Source organism: Phyllostomus hastatus, unplaced genomic scaffold (assembly GCF_019186645.2).
Source record: "Phyllostomus hastatus isolate PE091 unplaced genomic scaffold, TTU_PhHast_1.1 phas_scaffold_200, whole genome shotgun sequence".
NCBI classification, from domain to species: Eukaryota; Metazoa; Chordata; class Mammalia; order Chiroptera; family Phyllostomidae; genus Phyllostomus; species Phyllostomus hastatus.
In genome coordinates, this window is record NW_025334016.1 from 5929591 (window position 1) to 5952344 (window position 22754).

General features: G+C 36.3%; 1 protein-coding gene across 11 annotated transcripts in view; it reads right to left on the reverse strand.

Annotated features, from left to right (window-relative positions):
• Positions 1-22754, reverse strand: part of CASK (calcium/calmodulin dependent serine protein kinase) — a 422712-nt gene that overhangs the window by 21861 nt on the left and 378097 nt on the right. For 4 of the 11 annotated variants that reach the window (XM_045860500.1, XM_045860508.1, XM_045860499.1 and 1 more), the window contains exons 16-21: positions 21926-22011; positions 20529-20597; positions 17809-17877; positions 16365-16400; positions 14559-14755; positions 5384-5499 (exon numbers count right to left, since the gene is read on the reverse strand). In XM_045860500.1, coding sequence (XP_045716456.1) covers positions 5384-5499; positions 14559-14755; positions 16365-16400; positions 17809-17877; positions 20529-20597; positions 21926-22011 — 573 coding nt within the window. The remainder of the gene's footprint in view (positions 1-5383; positions 5500-14558; positions 14756-16364; positions 16401-17808; positions 17878-20528; positions 20598-21925; positions 22012-22754) is intronic. The other 7 variants (XM_045860504.1, XM_045860509.1, XM_045860503.1 and 4 more) reach the window with 3 other exon arrangements.

The window sequence follows — 22754 nt, forward strand, 5'->3', positions numbered from 1 at the left end:
CATTGCTTTTTCTACTTAATGCTGAGTGATATTTCTATCAAGAAAACATATGCTTATGAAAGCGGTGCATCAACAAGCTGATAGATTTTAATATGTAAAAATAATCAAACATCTCACAAAAGAGCAATATGATATTGATACAAGATTTCTGAATGGTATACACACCCATTTCCCTCTACAGAGCCCTAACTCCAATTCTACTGAGATAAGACTTTTGTCATTAAAAAAACCACACACACATAAGAATGAGTTAGATATTAACCATCAACACCACAAACAAATGAACAGATATGTTACACATCAATATCTTAAACATAAACAAATAGCATGAAGAGGTTACTCTGGTCTAAATAAAATCAACACATGGTCATAGGATTGAGAAACAATAAAAAAGAATATTGAAAAATAAGACATACAAGGAATATAAGGAGAACACTTAAAGACTGGACTTTCAAAGGTTTTAAGATGTTCACTGATTTAAAAAAAGGACTTAATGAATGAAAGGAAACCATCAAAAACAAAGAGGCATAGTCACTCAACAGGTTACTTACATGCACAGAGGCCATTGGGAGTAAGACAGCATGAAAAATGTACAGGGGTCATTGAAATATGGCTTTTAATATATTAGTAAAATAAAAGTATAATATGTACAAAAGAAAGTTTACCATGCAGTATTCTAAACATGAGGCAAATAAGTCACATTAAGAAACAAACCCATTTAATAAAAATTCAACAACACCCTTACATAAAAGCCAGTAGGTTTTATAAACTAGCATATGCATAGAAATTTTATCTGGGAATAGTTACAAGAAAAGTTCTCCAGGGACTGTAGATGTGGAAGCCTTTTGGTTTTCATTTTGTACCTTCCTGTACTGTTTGCAATTTCTAATCACATGTGCCTATTACTTTTATTGTTTAAAAAGAGAAATGTCCACAGGGCAGTGAGATTATGGGTCACTTTTTGTTGTTTTTAGAGTAGTCTGTATTAAAGAAAAAAGAGTTATAGCTTTTTAAAGTCAACAGTACTAATTTGTGGCATTAAGCATAATTTAAACACACCTATAAAATCCCTCTATGTTCATATGGATGTATGTAAATAGGGTATCATGGAATATTTAAATACCTCTGCTCAGGGCTCTAACATTGAAAAAATGAATTAATGAATATTTTTTCAAAGTTTACATTAGTAACTTGATCTTAAACTGATTTTGGAAGTCCCAGGGCTGAGGAATCTCAATGCCTCAAGAGTATAGTTCTTCTAGGAGCATGACAATACTTTCCCATCAAATTAATGTGGCTAAATCATTTATGCACTGCAGAATATGTATTTGCTGTAAATACAATACACACCATAATCAAATCTATTCCCAAGGCTTCAGAAATACTGTCTGGCATAGTTGGCTCATATTATCTTGATTTCCTGGTAAGCTACTCAATATTAATGACACTTTCAAGTATTTAGGTAACCACTTTCCAGTTGAATCTTTTCATAAGTAAGCCTTTAACATTGATTCCTTGTCTCAGTTTTGCAAAGCCAGAAGTATCTTTAAATACACTACGAACTTTTAATTAGAAAAGACATTGCACACTGGTAACACTGGGCTGAGTGCACACTCAAATGCCTGCAGTGATCAGGCAGCTAATGTGTTGAAATGAGTGGGCCTGCTGCAGGAATGGAGTAGTGGGGACAGTGAATCCTAGAGAGAGTGTCTAGAGAATGAGCGTCCGATTGAAAAGGGGTATCAACAACCTGGAGTCATTCAAAAAGAAAGTGGGCCTTGTGTTACCATATTCTCTGTTCTTTCAGTGGTAGGCAGACAGCCACCATTTTATGTTAAATATCTGATTTTCAAATGTGATTAACTATTATTTTAAACACCGTGTGTATATGGGGAAAACGAAACTTATTTATGGGTCACATTCAGCTCATAGACTGCCACTTTATCATGTGAGATGTAGGCCACACAGTTTGAAGAAAAGTTTGCTTTAACTAGACATGTGCAATTTCCTGGGGAAATGGAAATAATTAATTCTAGTATTATGATTCTCATCAGTTCTAGATATTGACAAAGTTCCCATCCTTCATTTTTACTACAACATAAACAACTTCAGAATGATGGTAAGGTTTGGATCTTGCCATCAATATATGCTGAATTCTCAAATATTTGAAGCAGGAAACATAAGCATATGGGTCTTATTTTAATTTACTGAGAACTATGAGAAGTTCTCCCACTGTATTTTACAATCAACTTCTGAAAAAGCAAAAAAAAAATCCTTCTGAAATATAATTTGATTTGTGACCCATGAGCCCATTTGGCTAGTTTTTGGTATGAAAGAACATAATATTTCGAAGTTCTCAAAGTATCCACCAGGTGGAGGTCACCAGTGTTTGTCTCCTTCCTTTGGAGAATTCTTTATATAGGTAGTGCCACATATTAGGAAGCACTTTTATCATAGCTAAAAGCAGAACAGCTGATAAAATAGTTGACTTTCCTTTATGACTTTATCTCTTGTTGAGATAATCACTAAGCAACTGGATCTTCTGGACTTAATGAACAAAATGGAAGAGTTGGTTGGTGAAGGGGAAGAAACCGGAAGAGATGGTGACAGAAAGGCCTTGCCAGGCAGCATACTTCAGAAAGTTCAGGAAAGTAGACATCTTCTCCCGACCAGAAAAACTAATAGGAGACCTCATGACGGATGGTTTTGCGGGGAAGGGAACCCTAACAATGACATTCTGATTAGACAAGTACAAATATGCCTAAACACAAGTTCTACAAAGAAATTTGAGTGGCTTTGCAAGGACCCTATAAGAAGTTCAGACTGTCTATCAAAGGGCATGAAAGGAGAATCTCATTCACAGTGACAAAACCGACATATAAGAGGAAACTGCAAGCATGATAAGGAAGGCTCTGAGGTCCAGAAGACCATTACTTAGAAATGCTGAAGATAACAAAAAAGTGGTAGTGGTGGATCTCTCCCAATTTCTTAGTTCTAAGTTTACAAGAGCTTGGACAGGTCCATAGTTTTGGATAGGACATATAATGTCCAAAGAGAAAAGGCAATTTTATTCTATCCTTAGGAGACTCTTGCCTTCTTTATCAAGGGTAATACCCTTCAAACTTGATGGGCAATGTTTACCAGAGCTAAAGCCTGAGATAAGGGACAGCAAATAAGTACCTGGCTTCATTAAATGATATCCATTTGTCAGGCCCATGGATGAAAGAATGTGAGATCCACTGAATTTTAGAATTAGAAAAGATATCCTTGACTGATTAATGCTATTCGAGATTCCCCTGTTTTGAGGCCCATGGGAGCCTAGGGATTTTTGAAAGTAGTAGTTAGTCAGGTGTGCTAATTCCTGGTCTTATCTCAGGTTGCCTATTAAGATTGCAGGTGTGTTTGCAGGACCACTGATGAATCAGGAGAACAGATGGAAGATCAGTGATGTCCCAGGGTGTCAAAGCATGGAAAAAGGGAAAAAGGCAAAATTTTTTTAAAAAGATTTTATTTATTTATTTTTAGAGAGGGAAGGGAGGGAGATAGAGAGAGAAACATCAATGTGCGGTTGCTGGGGTTATGGCCTGCAACCCAGGCATGTACCCTGGCTGGGAATTGAACCTGCGACACTTTGGTTCACAGCCCACGCTCAATCCACTGAGCTATGCCAGCCAGGGCTAGAAAAAGGCAAAATTTTTAAGTGAACAATTCAATGGATTCTTTGTCAGAATTCAGAGGTTCTAGTTTTTCAACCAACTGGCTTTGTATTTTTCCTCAGAGCTTAATTAAAGAATACTGGCAAACTGAATACTCATGTCCACGTGCTCTCTATTAGTATAATATAAAGCTAATGAAGAATTGACAGACTTCACCAGCAATTTCTTTGCTTTTTTAGGTTTAAATTAATTTTAATGCCATTTATCTGTCCATGTCATTTAAATTTATATCTATCTATCTATCGATCCATCTATCTATCTATATAAATAAAATGGTGACACATCATGTCAGACTGTTAGAAGTTGATGAAAATAAAGGTGACTATGGACCCTTGGCAAAAACCACTGCCATTTTGTGTTAAATAACATTCTGCTAATACTACAGTGAATGTCTTCAAATAGCACTACTTGAGCATTTACAATTAATAGTTGCTAAATTATGTCTAACTAATCTGCTTTAAATATTTCTCCTTTTTATAAAACAAAAAAAAGCTATTATCACACTAGTGCTCTACAGTGGTACATAATCAGAAATGATATAACTTATTGGAAATAAAATGTGTCCACTTACATTTATTCCACATTACATAGTACCTCAAAATGTTTACTTTTATTCTCTTAATAAGGAATAAACCATTCAGAGTTTCTAAATATTTTTTCCTAATGAATTCTAATAGCATACATTATAACATTCTACAGAGATAGATGCATTTTTTATTTGTCAGAAACATTATACTGTCAAATTGGGTATGCATAATTGCATTCACTTGATTTTTTGCCACATGTTTGATTTACGGAGTTGTTTCTGAAACCTTGGGAACTAATCCAACACCACTGTTGGGACTTGTAATTCCTCAGAAAAAGTAGTCCTTAAAAAGCAGTCATATTAAGAAGTTATAGAAAACACATAAATCCCACTCTACATATCACCATGCATTTTCTTTAACTTAAATTACATCCTGTAAGTCTTCTGGGAATTCTGCAGTGACAGATCATGCTTTTTCTGGTGTTCATTTCAGTTTTTGGCAAACAAGTGAGTATTTTGTGTTATGTACATACAAGCTTCCATATAGATGAACATACCACAAAGAGAAGGTCAAGATAATGCTTTGGTCTTTTAGGAGCCAAGGAAATATCATGAGAGAAGACTAGTCACAGAAACTGACTAAACCAAATTAATTTCCAATGTCGTTTGTGCTCTTTCAGACCAATCACTGAACCATGTGCAGCACAGCTGTCTGTTAAGAGTGCACCTCTGCCCTTTGAAATGTGTCCTAGGGCCAAGCCTAAGGGCCAGAGAGGAGCCAAGAGCAACGGTGTTTGCTCAAGACAAATCTCAGCAAGGAGGCAAGAATCCTGGTGACTCAGCAAACTCTCAAGCTCTCATTTCTCAGGGGACAACTTAATGTACTGGGTTCTTTTTGTCCCAGAGAATACTATTTCCAAATAACATTTTCTTTCTATAAAGTACAGCTCTGTAAAGTATCCGGCAAACAACCAACATAATAATTGATGGTAGGGGTTTCGTAATGTTTTTGCAAATTGATGAAGATCTCATATGTTTGAATTTTTGGATAGAGAACTCTGAAGACTGAATTGAGGTATGACATCTGTTTCAGTCTTTGAGATGTGCCACTGGCCTCAATAACAGTCATACTTTCCCCTACCTGCATTGTGCTTTGCCAAATATTTGTCTTTGTACTGCTTCTTTTTCTTGCCAAACCAAGTACAGCTGGCTTGCTGCTCCTGTTTGGTCTTCTCCATGGCGATGCAAGCTACTCGCCTAGCATACAAAGAAAGAAAGAAAGAAAGAAAAAGAAACTGATGTATAGTTTTATATTGATAAAAGGGGAAAATAACCATTTTGAAGAGTTTACATCAACCTGCATGAACATACCCCTCACAAGTTTTTCAAGTCATCCAGATAAAGGTTGTTCTTTGGCTTTCACAACAATTTCCTAGAAATGGTTTAAAAACACAGGCTTATAATAAAATGACATTGTGTTCCTTGGGCATATACTAAATGATAACACAGATGAGGAGCCTAAACATATGACCATGACATATAGTGGAAAGGTCTGGGTTGACTATCACTTAATTAGCTTTTATTGATTTAGTGTTAGGTGCTTTTCTGGGAAGTTTACTTGTATTAACTCATTTAGTCTTTTCAAACACATAAAATTGCATCACCATTTTACAGGTGAGGGGATCAAAGGACTGAGAAGTTAAATAATTTGCCCCAATTCACACAGCTAATAAGTGGGAGAAGGAGAAGAGTCTGGCACCAGAGCCTATGCTCTTAGCCAGTACATTACTGGCAAGTTCCTTAACCTCTTAGAGCCTTTTGGATGGATTAGAACAAAAAGTGCTAAATGTCCCTAGCACAGTGGCAGGCATAGTAGATTCTTAATAAATGACACTATTATTACACGGAGATTCCAATCTAAGATAGAAAATAATGCTATGTTTAAATCCACAGTTAGAATTACAATCAGGAAATTATAATTTTGTTCTACATCATAATATTCACCACCTGTAACATATACACAAATGTGTTTATAAGTTGCGCTCTAAGCAAATAATTGTGTGATATTTCCGTAGAAGGTTTTGCTTATTTAATTATTTTGCTTGTGGACCAACTGACTAGGGGTCCCTGAGTGAGCCATATATAAGGAGAATCCAAAATCACTATCAGAATGCCATAAAATGCTATTGAAAACAAGTTATTTTCCAACGGGGTACTGATGTACACTCCATAGGGTATATGAGAGTTCCTATGTTCCACTATCTTGACAACACTTGGTATTATTAGTCTTTAAGGTTAGTCATCATGGTGGGCAAGTAACAGTGTATTTTGAGTATGTGTTTCACTGATTATTAATGAGATTGAACACCTTCTCATGTTTATTGGCACTCCTCTTTCGTAAAGTGTCTGTTCAAGTCTTTTAACCATTCTCCTATCCAGTTGTCTCTTTTTGATTTGTAACAATTCTTTATATGGTCTGGATATTACACCTTTGTTAGTTATACATATTGCAGATGTCTTCTACTTTGTGGCTTACCTGCTTTATCCTTTTTATGGTATCTTTTGATAAATATAACTTATTAGTTTTGATCTAGTCACTTTGGCAATCTTTTATGGGAAGTATTTTTCATATCTTCTGTAAGAAATCTTTATCTCTGAAGATATACTCCAACATTACCTTCTCAAGAGTTTATAGTTTTGTCTCTCATATTTTGGTTTCTAATACACTAGAACTTACTGATTTTTACACTGATTTTTGTGTATGGTGTGAAGTTAGGGATTGTCTGTCTTGTGCATATCCCCCCACCAGGGATACCCAATTGTCCCACCATGAATTATGGAAAAGTCTACCCATTCCTCACTAGTGACTATTTTAATGTGTGGGAGTGTTTTAGGGTTTTCTTCAATTGATCTTTTGAGCATCTCTATATCCATACCTTATTAACTTAATTACTATGCCCCCCATTTCCCCTCCTTGCCCCCTTCCAGCTTTATAAGTTTTGACATCAGGTGGAGTATTATCTCCCTCCTTAGTCTTCTAAAAGAGCATCTTGGCTATTCCTGATCTTGGGAATTTCCATGAAAACTTTAAAATTAGCCCATCTATTTAAAAAATGGTTGGGACTGCACTGAATCATTCTGGGAGGAATAGACATCTTTATAATATTGAGTCTTGCAGTACATGAATACAATATGTCTCTCTACTTATTTAGGTCTTCTTTAATGTCTCAATAAATTTTAAAATTTATCCTGTAAATGTTTTGAACATCTGTATTAGATTTATTCCTAGGTTGTTCATTTAAAAGAAGAGTTTTATAAATGTATTTTAAAAATTTTGTAGTATCAAAAATTTCAAACATACATTAAAAGTAGAGAATACTGTAATAAACCTCAAGTACCTAAAATCCAACTTCAACACTTACTGACTCATGGATTATTTTGTTTAATTTACAACTTACTCACCCCAGATTGTTTAGAAACAAATCTGTTTGTATTATTTCCTCCTTAACTATTTTAAATTCCCTTTAAATCTATAGGGTCCCTCTCTTCTTTTTTTCTTCTTGCAATTTATTTGTTGCAGAAACTGGTTGTTTGCCCTATAGTTTCCAGTTCTAGATTTTTCTGATTTCATCTCTGTGGTGTCTTCAGTAAGTCCCTCTGTGTTTCCCTTTCCTGCAAATAGGTAATTAGATCAAGAGGCCTGATCAAATTTAAGTTCCATATTTTTCACAAGAATACTTTATAGTATTATGGGCTTATAGGTGGTGTTATATATGGTATATTAAAAATTTTCATTTTCTGTTTGTTGTTGGTAAATAGGAATATAATTGATTTTTGTATATTGATTTTCTATCAGCCATCTTGTTAAACTCTCGTATTGTCTGTTTATCTATAGATTCCTTGGACTTTCTACACAAAGAATCATATCACCTGCAATATTTTTTCCTTTCCAATAATGTTTGTTGTAGGTTTACTATGATACTCTCAATCAGGTTAAGGAAGTTCCCTTTAATTCAGTTTGTGAGAGCTTTGATCATGAGTGGGTGTTGAATCTCATCAAATGCTTTCCCTGAATCTATTGATAAAATCAGGTGGATTTTCTTTTTAGTCCATTAATATGGAGGATTGGGTCATTAATATGACTGGTTTTCAAATGTTGAACCAGCCATGCATTTCCAGTTCAAACTCCATTGGGTCAAAATGTATTATCCTTTTTATATATTTCTGGATTCAATTTGCTAATATTTTGCTGAGGACTTTTATATCTATGTTCATGAGGGACACTGTAGTTTCCTTGAATTTCCTTTATTGAATTTTGGTATTAGGAACTGCTGGCATCATGAGATGAGTTGGGAAATGTTCTCTTGTGTTTTCTTTTTTTTAAAAAGATTTTATTTATTTATTTTTAGAGAGGAAAGGGAGGGAGAAAGTGAGAGAGAGCAAAACATCAATGTGTGGTTGCTGGGGGCCGTGGCCTGCAACCCAGGCATGTGCCCTGACTGGGAATCGAACCTGCGACACTTTGGTTCGCAGCCCGTAATCAATCCACTGAGCTATGCCAGCCAGGGCTCTTTTGTTTTCTTGAGGAGAATGTCCTTCATGTCTCTTACTCTCTCTCCTTCATTGATGCTTTTTTTTTTCAAGTTTATTTCTTTATTTTAGGTTAGGAGAACAACATTTATTGGGAAATATTGTGAACTCTTAGCAATGCATTGAAGTCAATCCCCATATATTGCCTAAGTGGAATACAGAGGAGGCTGATGAAGACTTTGCTTTGAGGATTCCTCCAGTGCAAGCCAAATGTGTGCTGTTAGTCATAACTACAGCTTCTGTGAGTCATAGAATCTCTGGAAACATAAACAGAACTGAGGAATTTTTGACTGGTTAAAACAAAATCCTGACTTCCAGCCAAGATGGAGGCATAGGTGGACTCACTGTACCTCCACGCACAACCAAGATTGGAACAACAACAATTTGGAGGCAGAATAACACCCAGAAATGACAGAGAATTTATCTGAATAGAAGTCGGACAGGCAAGAAGTTGAAGTAGACCCATTCATCCAGACCGGTAGGAGGGGTGGAGATGAGCAGCCAGGCACGGGTGACGGTGCAGAGAGCAGAGAGAGTTGGGTGCATAAGGCAAGTAGGAGCGCTTAAGGCATCTGGGGCGTGAAAGATTGCAGTGGGTGGACCCTGAGTATGCAAGCGGCAGCTGGCAGACCCAGTGAGGCAGCTATTGTGGAGCAGGGCAGAGCACGCAACCCAGGATCCCAGAGAAGGGACCGAGATCCCATGGGGAACAGAGCTACCACCATTGTTCCCTCCCGCCCCCGCTCCCACATACAACATCACAATCTAGTGACTGGGGTGCCCACCCTGGGTGAACACCTAAGACTCTGCCCCTCACTACATAACAGGCGCAACCAGACCAAAAAAAAAAAAAAAGAGAGAGAGAGAGAGATGGCTTAAACAGAAGAACAAATCAATGCCCTAGGACTCATCCTTTTAATTGACTGAGAGATAGCCAATCTATCAGATGCACAGTTCAAAACACTGGTGATCAGGAAGCTCACAGAATTGGTTGATTTTGGTCACAAATTGGATGAACAAATGCAGGTTACCATAAAAGAAATGAAGGAAAATGCACAGGAAACCAATAGTGATGGGAAGGAAACTAGGACTCAAAACAATAGAGTGGACCAGAAGGAAGAAAGAAACAACCAAACAGGAAAGAATGGAGAAATAAGAATTCAAAAAAAATGAGGAGAAGCTTAGGAACCTCCAGGACATCTTTAAATGTTCCAACATCTGAATTATAGGGGTACCAGAAGGGGAAGAGGAAGAGCAACAGATTGAAAACGTATTTGAACAAATAATAAAGGAGAACTTCCCCATTCTGGCAAAGGAAATAGACTTCCAGGAAGTCCAGGAAGCTCAGAGAGTCCCAAAGAAGTTGGACCCAAGAAGAAACACACCAAGGCACATCATAATTACATTAGCCAAGGTAAAAATGAAGGAGAGAATCCTAGAAGCAGCAAGAGATAAGGGGACAGCACCCTACAAAGGAGTTCCCATCAGACTGTCAGCTGATTTCTCAAAAGAGACCTTACAGGCAAGAAGGGGCTGGAAAGAAGTATTCCAAGTCATGAAAGACAAGGACCTATATCCCAGATTACTCTATCCAGCAAAGCTTTCATTTAGAATGGAAGGGCAGATAAAGTGCTTTTCAGATAAGGTCAAGTTAAAGGAGTTCATCATCATCAAGCCCTTATTTTATGAAATGTTAAAGGGACTTATCTAAGAAAAGAAGGTAAAGAAAAAACATGTATAGTAAAAGGACAGCAAACTCACAATTATGAACAACCACACCTAAAGCAAAACTAAAAGAAACTAAGCAAACAACTGGAATAGGAACAGAACCACAGAAATGGAGATCACATGGAGGGTTAGCAACAGGGAAGTGGGAGGAGGAGAGAGGGGGAAAAGGTACAGAGAATAAGTAGCATAGATTGTAGGTTGAAAATAGACAGGGGGCGGGCAAGAATACTATGGGAAATGTAGAAGCTAAAGAACTTACGACACATGGACATGAACTAAAGGGGGGATGTGGGTGGGAGAGGGTGTACAGGGTGGAGGGGAGTGAAGGGGGGAAATGGGACAACTGTAATAGCATAATCAATAAAATATATTTAAAAACCCCCAAAATCCTGACCTTGTGAAGTTTATGTTATAGTATACAGAGCATCTTATAATACATACTTTTAAGCTTAAAAATAAAAACAAAAAGTTCCCAGTAATATTTTGTGGTGTGGCCATATATGGTGTAGTGATAGAAGAATGAAATGGGTTTTTACCAGCCACTCGGGATCTGAATGTTACTTCTTTTAGCTCAGTAAGAGCAGAGAAACTGTGTTAGGATTTAGGTCAACTGGGAGGGAAATTTGAAACAAGTTTAACATGTTATTGCTGAGGCAAGGGAAGAGATGACAGATTCAGGGACTCAAACCATATCAAAGGCATAGAATGATAAGCCTTGTCAAGCAAGATGAAATTTAACAAGGGTTAATAAGGTAAGCATTTGTGTCCAAAAACTGATTTCTCATCTATAAGGTATGAAAAATGTTAAGTTGGTAGCAACGTATTTGAACAAAGCTTTTGGGTTTGGTTGATAGCATTGTTTCAAATCTTTCTTGTTAGTATTGCATGTCCACTGACATCGTAGAGACCAGTTCAATTTGCCAGCAAGACTTTACTGTTTCCCCTCAGCTGGGAATGCCTCCTTGTACCACCAAAGTCCTACGTAGGTCTCAAGGCACATACTGCCCAGTGGGTCTCTTCCTCATCATCACAATTAGAATCCCTTTCTTCCTCTGCAGGTTTTGCAGCTTATTGAGTTCAGTTTTTTGCAATGAACTGAATATCTTTAAAGGGCATAATTTCATCAGTTGGGACCATATCCTATGAAACCATCATTACAATCAAAACAACGAGCACATTTTCATCACTCCAGGAATTTCCTTATGGCCCTCTGTAATCTCTCCCACCCTCCCACAGAACCCCAGGCAATCTCTCAGTATAGATTAGTTTTGCATTTTATGCAATTTTATGTAAATGGAATCATATAGTTTGTTCTCCTTTTTGCCTGGAAATTCAGCATAGTGGTTTTGAATTTCATCCATATTGTTTTATGTATCAAGAGTTTATTCTTTTTAATAGCTGAACAGCATCCCATTGTATGAATATGTCATCATTTGTTTATCTATTTATCTGTTGATGAAAACTTAAAAAAGCCATTCTAACAGGTATGTGGCCACTGAGTTTTGCTGCTGCATTTTTTTCTTGGAAGTTCCTTTAAGTTCTTTTTAAAATCTGCTATGCCATTAAAATTTTTCCTGTTCTCTGAAGATAGTTTTCAAACTTATTACTGATTGTAAAAAACCTCCTAAAAACCATAGTTGTTTAAAAACTTTTGTCTCCTAATTCCAATATATGAAGTGAGTTTGGGTTTGCTTCTACTGTCATTTCAGTTGGGTCTCTGTCAGGTTTCACTTGTTTCCTTGTGTGCCTGGTTATTTTGATTTGCTGGTCACTGCCCTTGAAAAAGTTTATGTGGGGGATTAGGAGGAGCTCTAAGATGAGGGCTAAGATAAAAGTGTTCTTGTGAGACTATCTTTTTGTTTCTAACAGACAGTTGAAACTATTAGGGGAAATCTCAAATCAAGTGCATGGCTACAGTTTCCCTGGCTGTCCCAAGCTACGTGTCCCTGGGTGGACCAGTGGCCACAATTTTTGCTCTTCCTTTGCTCTTGTCTTTTGCTTTGCTCACTGAAAAAGCAGGCTTCTCTACAGTCACCTGGTGCTGAAAGGCAAGTAGAGGCATGCTTACCTGCTTGCTCTTAACCTGGGGCATTCCCTTTTGCAGTCCGAACAATGTGGAAAGGGTCTCTCCTAACAGATTCTCTTACTTGTACAGGCTTTGGGTCTTAACCTTGGTCCTCTGGTAGAGAAGTTTTACAGTAATTGAAATGCTCTCCTGGCTGAATGGACCAATTTGGTACTTGAATTTTTATTGCTCTGATTAATGGCTTTCATAGAAAAATTGGTCATTGAGTTCCCCAATACCTTTTCAGTTACTCAATGCTTTTAAGTTAATTTTCAAAAGCATATCTTCTGCAGCACTTTTCATTTTATTCAGCAGGAGAATTGATTCACATAACCTAGTTCTCCATTACAGGAAAGAGGAAACAAACTTGCTTTTTCTGCTGCCATTTCTCAGGATTGCTCCAGAGGATTCAGAGTTCCGTAGCAGTGAAACATGATTTATACAAATGATCTGACTAGGCAGAAGAGGTGTGGAATCTACATAATTATTTTCAGTAAATGCTCATAATATACAGGACCATTCAAGTATACATTTTCTAAAATATAAATATCAGTAATACTATAACAACATCATCAGCACCATCAAAATGACTCTTCCTGCAAATGCTTAGACTGTTTCTTGAAGATCAGACTGAAAGACAATCGCAAGTGGAAGGCTGCTACATACTCTAGCCAGGCTTACAAATCCTTGTGAAAAATGATGGCAGCTGAAGTTCTTATCAGCTCTAACATTCTAAATTTAAGACTACTTTTGGGAAACAGGATAGCTGAAAGAGGCAATCAAACCAAAGTGATTAACTGAGAAATCCCTTTAATTAGTGAGAAAAAGGTGTCAAAAAGGAGTTATAAATATCTATGAGCTCAGTGCCTCTCATTTCTTTTAGGTAGGTTCAAGTATTTTGGGAGAAACTGGCACAATGCCTAATGGTTATTTTTTGTCACATGAAACAAAACTCAGACATAAAGTTATCTCTTTTGCACTAGATTTATGATAGACTGTCAAAGGACCAACAAAGGTAAAACTATCAACACTGTTCAAAAAATAGTTCAATGAAGCAAACTGTAATAATAGCAAAAACAGAGTTACCAAAATACATAGTAATCTGTGACTCCTTCTCTCAGTTAAAACTAGTGTCTAAAAACTGTCTTTCACTTGCTTTCAAAGGTCAAACTTTCTAACAGACATACATTTAAAAACCTGGTAAGGTAAAGAACAAAGCATCTGACTACCTTTTTCTCCCATCAGTGAAACACATTTTATCTTAAAATACCCTGAGTGTTGCTGAATCAGGGAATTTGAATTTTTTGCTGGTGGTGGGGTAGAATAGGGTGGTAAGAGCATGCAGAGGGGCAAGGAGAGGAACATTTAAAAAATGCAGTTCTAGCCTTGCCCAGCATGGCTTAGGTGGTTGGGTGTCGTCCCACAAACCAAAAGGTTGCAGGTTTGATTCCCAGTCAGGGCACGTGTGTAGGTTGTGGGCTTGGTCCCCCGCTGGGGCACGCATGAGAGGAAATCTATTAATGTTTCTTTCTCACATTGATGTTTCTCTCCTATCTTTCCCCTCTCTTCTCTCTCTCTAAAAAAAATCAGTAAGCATGTCCTTAGGTGAGGATAAAAAAATGCATTTCTAACGGGATTGAAACAGCATATAGTAGTGGTGGGCTCTGCCATGATGTGACAGGGACTTAAGGCGAGTCACTTAAGCTCTCTCTAGACCCTCCTCTGTCCTGCTACATAAAACAAAGATCTCACAGTATAAGTAGGAACTCATTAGATGCTGAGGATTTAGAATTCCTTGATGACTAACTTGAATTTTGTTTAGCTAGTAAAGCAAAGAATAAACAGGTTTTATAACATAAAACAATAATATAAAGTTAAAAAATGGATGGGCAGGGTTTCATTTTTATTAAAAAGCAAAACAACAAAAACATACCATTCCTGAAGTTCAGGAGAAGGAATGAGACCTGCAGTTCCATTTTTGGAGTTTTCCAGTTTACCCTGCCACCAATTGTGATCATCCTTACTAATAATCTGGATAATGTCACCAACTCTGAATCGAATGCCAGCTTCTTTGCAGGGGATGAGGTCATCCTTGGCTGGATCATATTCAAATTGTGCTCTTACATAGATCTATAAAACAGGAGTTTGTAAGAAAGGATGCCATGGTGATATGAAAGAAAACAGCGCTAATGTAATAACTACACATCAACACTTACAGTACAAACAGGACATTGGATGGTAAAAACAAAAATGATGCATGGAAATACAACACACAAAACCACTGGAAACAATGTACTACTTTGGATGTGTACAGGTTTAAATCTGTGTTGTTTGAATTTGGAGGGAACATTTAAGATACTTGTTTTTGGCTTTTACTGTAACAGAATAGGCCTATAATTATAGAGATGTATGCTTACCATTGTAAAATCTGCATATGGTTAGTTGATGTTATGGACAAGTTGTCATGAACAAGTGGCAGCTTTTAAGCCATAAACACAAGCATTCAGGGTAGATTTTAACCCTAAAGCACCAAATGGTTCAAAACTAGTAAGAATGCTGTGTTGGTATCTTGCTGTAACATGCCTACAAGACAACTGGTTGAGTGTCTACACACTGCTGATCAACTTAAATGTAACTCAAAGAATTTTAAAAAACATTTAAAAATAGTTTTATTTTTTTAAAAAAAGAATTAGTCTTTACATTGGTATTTTGCTCTTTGTAGAGAAGAAAAATAAATGTGAATCCCAGCTTTGCCAATGTAATGCTTGAAATCAGCACAAATTCAAGGCTTTAAGTTTTATGATATATAAATGTAGTTAGTAAATATTATCAAATAAAACAGATTAACATATAAGGGGTTATCATATGGTAGCATTTTATGAATTACTGGATTTCTAAACATTTTAAAATAAGGTGGTAGGTACAGAATGCTGTATTACTTATGCAGTCAATACTAAATGGTGGGTAAATCCTATCAGGGCGAACTTACACAAATTTTAACTCTAAGTCAGATTATTTTTAATACCACATTTCATGAAAAAGCCCACAAAAATTCTATCTCTTGAAATTAAATTTGAATATTAATGTTTAAGTCACTGTAAAACCAACCTGAAGGTTTTGTGACTATTGTGTAAATTATTCTATTTAAGTTTGTTTTCAGGAATCCAGCCTATAAAATTAACAAGTCTCTGCATTTGAACCTAAAATCCATACTTTGAAGGAGCCAGCACATTGAAAGTTACTTGCCAGTGTTAGGCAGCACTTAACTTTTCATGTTTGAGTTAACAGAGGCATACAAGGATGTAAAGCCAGTATATCTATGTTCTTATTTTTTGTTGTAAATGCAAATTAAGAAGCCTTCAAATCTCAAAAAATTATTGCTGAAAAACACTCACCAGCATGTACATTTTAGTTATTCTTAGAATTCTAAGAATTTTGTACGCTTTCAAATTTTTTCTACCCCAGAGGCAGGCCCTTAAGACCCACAAAAGGCTGAATTCTTAATCATCAACACAATTATCAGGTTGAAATTACAATAACCATCACAGCTACAAAGATGTAGGGAAAAATCTTTATAGAGAATTAGTCATGTTTAATGTGTTAAAATGAAATGGCACAAGCTTTCAATGCTCAAATGTTATGGTCCAAAATGCAGACATTATGGGATGGAAAGGGTTAATAAAGGATTGGCTATTAGCAGCTCAGTTTAGAGAAGTTTCTATAGAGGATAACTATTCACCTGTCGTCCTTTTGGTTGGGTAGTTGATGGCAAGTCCTGTAGAATAAAGCCAACCCAGGAGAAAAAATTTTCATTTACTTGTCAAGAGTACAAGGTAATTTGTGTGTTCTGTTACAATATGGTTAAAAAATGAGCTAGATTTAAGTTGTAAAGAGATAATATACATCATTCCATTTCTCAGAAATGTTGAGTTATAAAAAAAAAATCAAACCCAGGCCATTTAGCAGCAAGCTGAAGAAAGCAGGTAAGTTTAAGCAGAGAGAAAGTGTGTTCTTGAGAAACAACTCAGCATCTTCAACACAAAAGCCACTGTGAGTGAAACAGCCCTATTTAAAAAAAAAAACAAACCAAAACCAAAACCAAAAAGAGCTGTTGCCCTTTTCAGCTTTGTCACTGCAACCTTTTAGATTTTGAAAAATTTGATGGCTATATGGATTTTCACCATCTTAGAAGTATTAAATGTTAACTGTTATAAATGAACTCCTTTATGGCCTATTTTGAAGTTAAAATAAAAGTCATAGAAAATTTTCTTCCATAATTTCACTTACTGATATCATTCCATTTGAGATGATCACTAAATTATTTAAAATTTTACCTGATAGAAAAAGTTGATATATTTTCAAAGGGCAAATTAACAGAAAAAAGTGATACTGCTGCCATTATTAGAACTCTCAGTAATTTTAACAGCAATACCAGCAACTTAGAGAAGATTGTTACCCCCAAATATTGCATACTTGCACCTGTAAGTGCTTCCATTTGTTTAAATAAACTAAAAACAGTTCTTTTTATATTTCAAAATGGATAGTTCTGAAAAAAAAATACAATTCCAAATTTAAGTAAAAATATAAAGTACTTTGTGTTAAAGATGTGATAATAGCGTGGCTTAAGTGCAATTTGAAGCCAGTTCCTTTTGCTTTTCATATCCAGGCAAGGTTTATAATTCACAAAAATATGTGCACGTACCACAAAAACAGAGGGCACACCAATTCGTAAACTTAGATAGCGGAAACTAAAACATGTTGCTGATATCACTCAGAAAAGACAACTACAAAGCCCAAGACCCAAATGCCTGCTCTGCAAACTCTGTACATTTATTTATCTTTCTCAAAATAAAAAGATATTTAGAGACTTCCAAAATTTCCATTTACATCCTTTGCATAAGTTTGAGCAAAGACATAAATACTTGTGGGGTGACACAGAAATATTTTGAGAATGACCAAAGCAGTCTTGAACTATGTGTCTTTACATGTAACTAATGGAAAGGATTTTATTGAGAAGAAAATGTTGAAAACAGATTTTCTAGAAGTAAACTGCATTGTAGCTGTAGTAGCCTTGTATATTGGCAGAAGACAATATTTCCACTGAACACATGTAACTAGAACACTCATGGCAGGTGGCACCAACAAAATTGTCACACTTTGCCGTGTGAAGCTCGAGTTCTTACCGAAACAGAATTGTTAGTGCTGCTATGACCATTAGCTGGGGACTGTCTGGAAGTGGAGGGGGAATCTCTCTGAAATAAGACACAAGGTTCATTAACACAGAACACCAGCACAGAAACAGAGATATTCACATCAACAGTTACAACCACAATCTGACAACCATTTCCTTTGAGGTTTTAGCTGCACAGATGCCATACTGACTTATTTGCATGTTTTTAGAGAAAGTAAGAAAAAAACTTTGCCATTTAAAGGTTCACATACTGTAAGCGATGACCGTGCCATTCATTAACAATTTCTTTCCTATCTCCGACATCCTCTAATCTTTGCTTTCTTTAAATGAGACCCAGAAGAGGGACTTGATATTAAAATCTGATCTAGTGCTGTAAAATGACAAGTATTACTATAAAATCATTGTGCAGAAGATCTCAATCGCCTAACTTTATAAAACAATAGGTTTAAAAAGTATTTAGTAATTTTTAGGTACCTCAATGTAAAAAATTACTGAATGACTTCATTGGAAGTGAAACTAATCTTAAAAAAAGAAAAGACTTCTCATATTGTAATCACCTTGAGATTGTTCTAAGACAAATATTACAAATAAGGGTAAAAAACAGATATACACTAGAGAAGAAACCTTTATTCTTGAGATAATTTTAGCAGATTGATTAAAACAACAATCTTGAGCCTCTCAAAGCATTACACTTCTGGCAAAGATCCCAGGAGCCAGAGTGCCCTAGTACTTCAACTGCACTCTCCATATTATTTGACATAAACAAAATCCTTTCCAGGCTCCATTCCCTTATTGCCCAAGTCAATTTTAATGATAAGACCAAGGAGAAGAAGAAAGTAGGTGTTTTAAAATTTTTGGTTTAGTAGAGTTCTTTGAAACCTTTGAAATATTCATGCCTGCTTGAAAGACATGTTCCCTGCCCCCACACCTGAAGATTTAAAAAAAACTTCTGGAACTCATTAGCCTTTTAAATAATGGGATCCCTTAGATGAGCCTTCTCAAGTGTTAATGAGCAGACTGATCTCTAGGTACCACTGCAAGAGATTCCAGTGAGCAGGGCCAGGGGGATGCTGATACAGGTAGCCAGAGAGCATTCCTTTGGGAAGTACTGTCCCAGCTGGGAAAAGTCCAACCACAGGCTTAAATTCTGCCAGAGCACAGAAGGTCAAACAGGTTGGGAGTGGGGCTGGGAGGGGAATATCATTTTTCATACTATTCAGAGGTAAAGAAGGCAAGGGGGGAGCTTTTCTTACTCAACAATGTAGAATTTACATGTTTAGTACTGTTTCCACCCCCAAACTAGGTCAACTACTTAAAAACTCAAGAGAAACTTATGTTATATTAATAACTAACAGTACCTTCTGGTTACTTAGTACCCCCACCCTGGGAAAAGACAAAAATCAATCATGTTTACTAAATTTCTTCAATGATGAGAAATGGTATGAGGACCATCTGTGATTTTAGAATATTAAAATGCTTTACATAAAATGTATGTGTGATAGTCTCTCTTTCCCAGCAAGGTTTGTGTCTTAGGCAACAACTTTCAAAACTACAAATCCTGGAGCAGAAACAGTTCTCCATTTCCTTTTACAACATAGTATTATTTGAAGTTCCATAAAAAGCCACCAAGAGGAGCTCAAGACCTGATATAAACAGAAACCCCAATTGTCATGGCTCTAAAAATATACTTAACAAAACCTACAAATTCTTATATGTCTCTTTAATAAGTTGAGAAAAACACAGAAAGCCTGATTTTTCTTGTGAGATTCATAACATTGCTAGAGAATGAAAGAAGCATTACAATTTCTCTCTCAACTTTTAAGTACAAATTCCATTTTCTAGATGAGTTCCAATAAGTTACTTGTCAGTCTTTAAAATTAAATATAGAAAATGTGTATTTCATACTGATGTACACATACTTGGAAGATGTACATGAAATAACAGGCTCCAAAAATAATATTCCAGCTGACTGTGCAATGACTGAAGGATGATACCATTTATGCCAGTTTGTATTTCCAAATATAAAAAGAATATATCCTTGAATCTCATTTAATAACCAACATAAAACTGAATAATATAGATTGAAAGAGTGACAATTTCTATAGGATAAGCCTATATTATAAGGAAGAAATTTTGATGTTGTATTACTCTACAGAACTTATTTATGAATCATGTAACGTTCCAAGATTGAACTTCACAAAATATTGCAAAAGCCTATATTCCTCTCATAATGTCAGCTATCAATTCCTCATAGACTTAACATTCATCTAGAGATGTGTCACAATTATTTAAATGACTTTATCTTGATAGAAACAGATTGCTTCTCAGATTCTTAGAAAGAAGAACTATGTGATTTCTCAATAAGGGAAGTGAATGTACTTCCTGGAAATGTTATTGCAATTATAACCTTAATTTTTTCCCCTCAGAGACTCTACTTGTTCTTTACTAAGGCTTATGTCATTAACTGTAGCTTCTCTATATTTGCTTCAATTCTGGCCTGCAGAAAGTTAAAGTGCTAAGGAGGTCCCCATAGAAGTAGGGCTGAGTAGGTGGATGGGACCTACTCTGTTCCGTTATCTTTGTTGTAAAATTGGTGTGCAGTGATCAACAGCACAGGCAGAAACAATTTCCCAGAAAGCCAAAACATTCAGCCATGAGCAGACAGTTAGTTAAGAACCCAGAGGAGACAGAGTGTTTTGTTAAAGCTATTACCTCACAGGATGATGACTGAGTACGGTAACTTGGCACGATCTTGAAGGTGATGCTCCCCCGCATTTCCCTCTGGAGGAAGAAAAGAAAGCTTACTTAACTAACAAATGTTGCACAAAAACCATGTAAGAAGCCATCGAAAGGTGTGAGGGCAATTAATGTAAACCCAGCTGAGAGCACCTGGGTCTAACAGGAAACTGTTATCACACAGAGACTGCTCACTGTAACAGTTAAATTGTTTCTGGGAGAAGCCCTGCAAAGTCAAGGCTGACTGCCTTGTTCATACAGCAGTGGTATAACACACCTCTGACATGTACCTTTTTATAGACATGAATACAAAAAACTCTAAGTGGCATGTCTTTCAAAAGTGAATAGAAATTGACCTAGACATTAGAAGTAATTATATAAAAAATATATTTGGTAGGCTACATTATGATGGTATACTACATAAAATTTACTTTTTGTTTCATGATTTGACCTTGTTTTTTACAATAGTAAGTCTATGTGATTGTTTCACACTTAATAGATATTCATAACATAGGAGGAGGCTGCTATGTTGTGGTGGGAAGATCTGGGACCAGAAGTCCAAAATATTTCTCTTTGCTTGCCAGGGCCTGTCATTCTGCCCACTGTCCCCCTCCACCCCTAAAATCCAAAGCCTAATCTGAACACAGATTTTGGATATGTATGGTCAAATGGCCTGGTCTACTATAACTTTCCTCCCCTCTCTGTTGTAGAGAAACCCAATACAGCTGGCTATGACTCAGCTAGACAGGAAAGAGGTTTCTGACATTGCTGATGTCAGCAGAGTTGAGGTCAGTGAGAAACTAGTTGAAAGGTATGCATGGCTGGGAAGGTTTTCTTTTCTTTTAAAAAATATTTTATTTTTTATTTAAAGGTTTAATACATTTAAAAAAGATTTTATTTGCTTATTTTTAGAGAGGGGAGAAAGGGGAAAGAAAGAGAGAGAAACATCAATGTATGGTTGCCTCTTGCACACCCTCTAATGGGGACCTGGCCTGCAACCCAGGCATGTGCCCTGACTGGGAATTGAGCCGGTGACCCTTTGGTTCACTCAATCCACTGAGACACAGCAGCTAGGGCAAGGGAAGGTTTTCTTTAAATATCTGCTTGATAAAAAAATAGCAGATAAAGCATGAAAGGAGAGTGTTAAAGTCCACACTGCTAAAGATGGGCAAAATGTTTCCAAACTCTATTGCATGTAAATATTTTCCTTGTTGTCAGTGTTGATGAATGTTGTTTAAGTTCAAGTCCACACACATGGTGGTATCAGAGATACTCTGATTGCAAAAGAATACCCCTTATTAGTGCTTTAAAAAGAAAGCTAACAAACTGAAAATCAACCTTACACAAAGAAAAATAAACTTTCATCTACTCACAAGCATTTTTTGCAGCTGTTCTACTGTTTGGTTAGCCACACTGATGCCATTGATTTCTCGAATTTCATCACCAACATGAAGTGTACCTAAATTACACAAAATTATAAACATGAAATGATAGATACTTTTGTAGTAATAAACTCCAAAGCTAGAAATGTAACTAATTAAAAAAAACTAAGCTAAATATTGAAGTCCAATATTTCAGAAACAGGTACAAGTTTGGCCCATGTAGTAAACTCCAAAACAGATACATCTACTACGAAAGACACAGTTTTGAAAGATGGTTGTGGAAATCTACTAATTTTTCTGAGAGAGGCAGTGTATATAGTGGTTTAAAAGCACAGCCTCTATCAGAGGTGTCAAACTCATTTTCACCGGGGGCCACATCAGCCTCATGGTTGCCTTCAAAGGGCCAAAATAATTTTAGGACTGTATAAATGTAACTACTCCTTAACTGTTAAGGAGTTGAAGTTACATTCGGCCCTTTGAAGGCAACCACAAGGCTGATGTGGTCCCCGGTGAAAATGAGTTTGACATCCCTGCTCTAGATCCAGCCTATCTGGGTACAAATCCCAGCTTCATCACTTACTGGCTTTAAGATCTTGGGTAAGTTACTGAAACTCTCCATGTCTCAGTTTTCACATTTATAAAGTGGAGATGAAAACAGTACCTATCTCATAGGACTGCTGTGAGAATTAAATGAGTTTAATACATGTAGAGGGCTTAGAATGGTTTATAGCACATAGTAAGTACCATTTAAGTGTTTCCTCCTATTATCTACCAAATATGATACAAAGGCTCTTGATTTTAAAAGAATTGTGATATAATA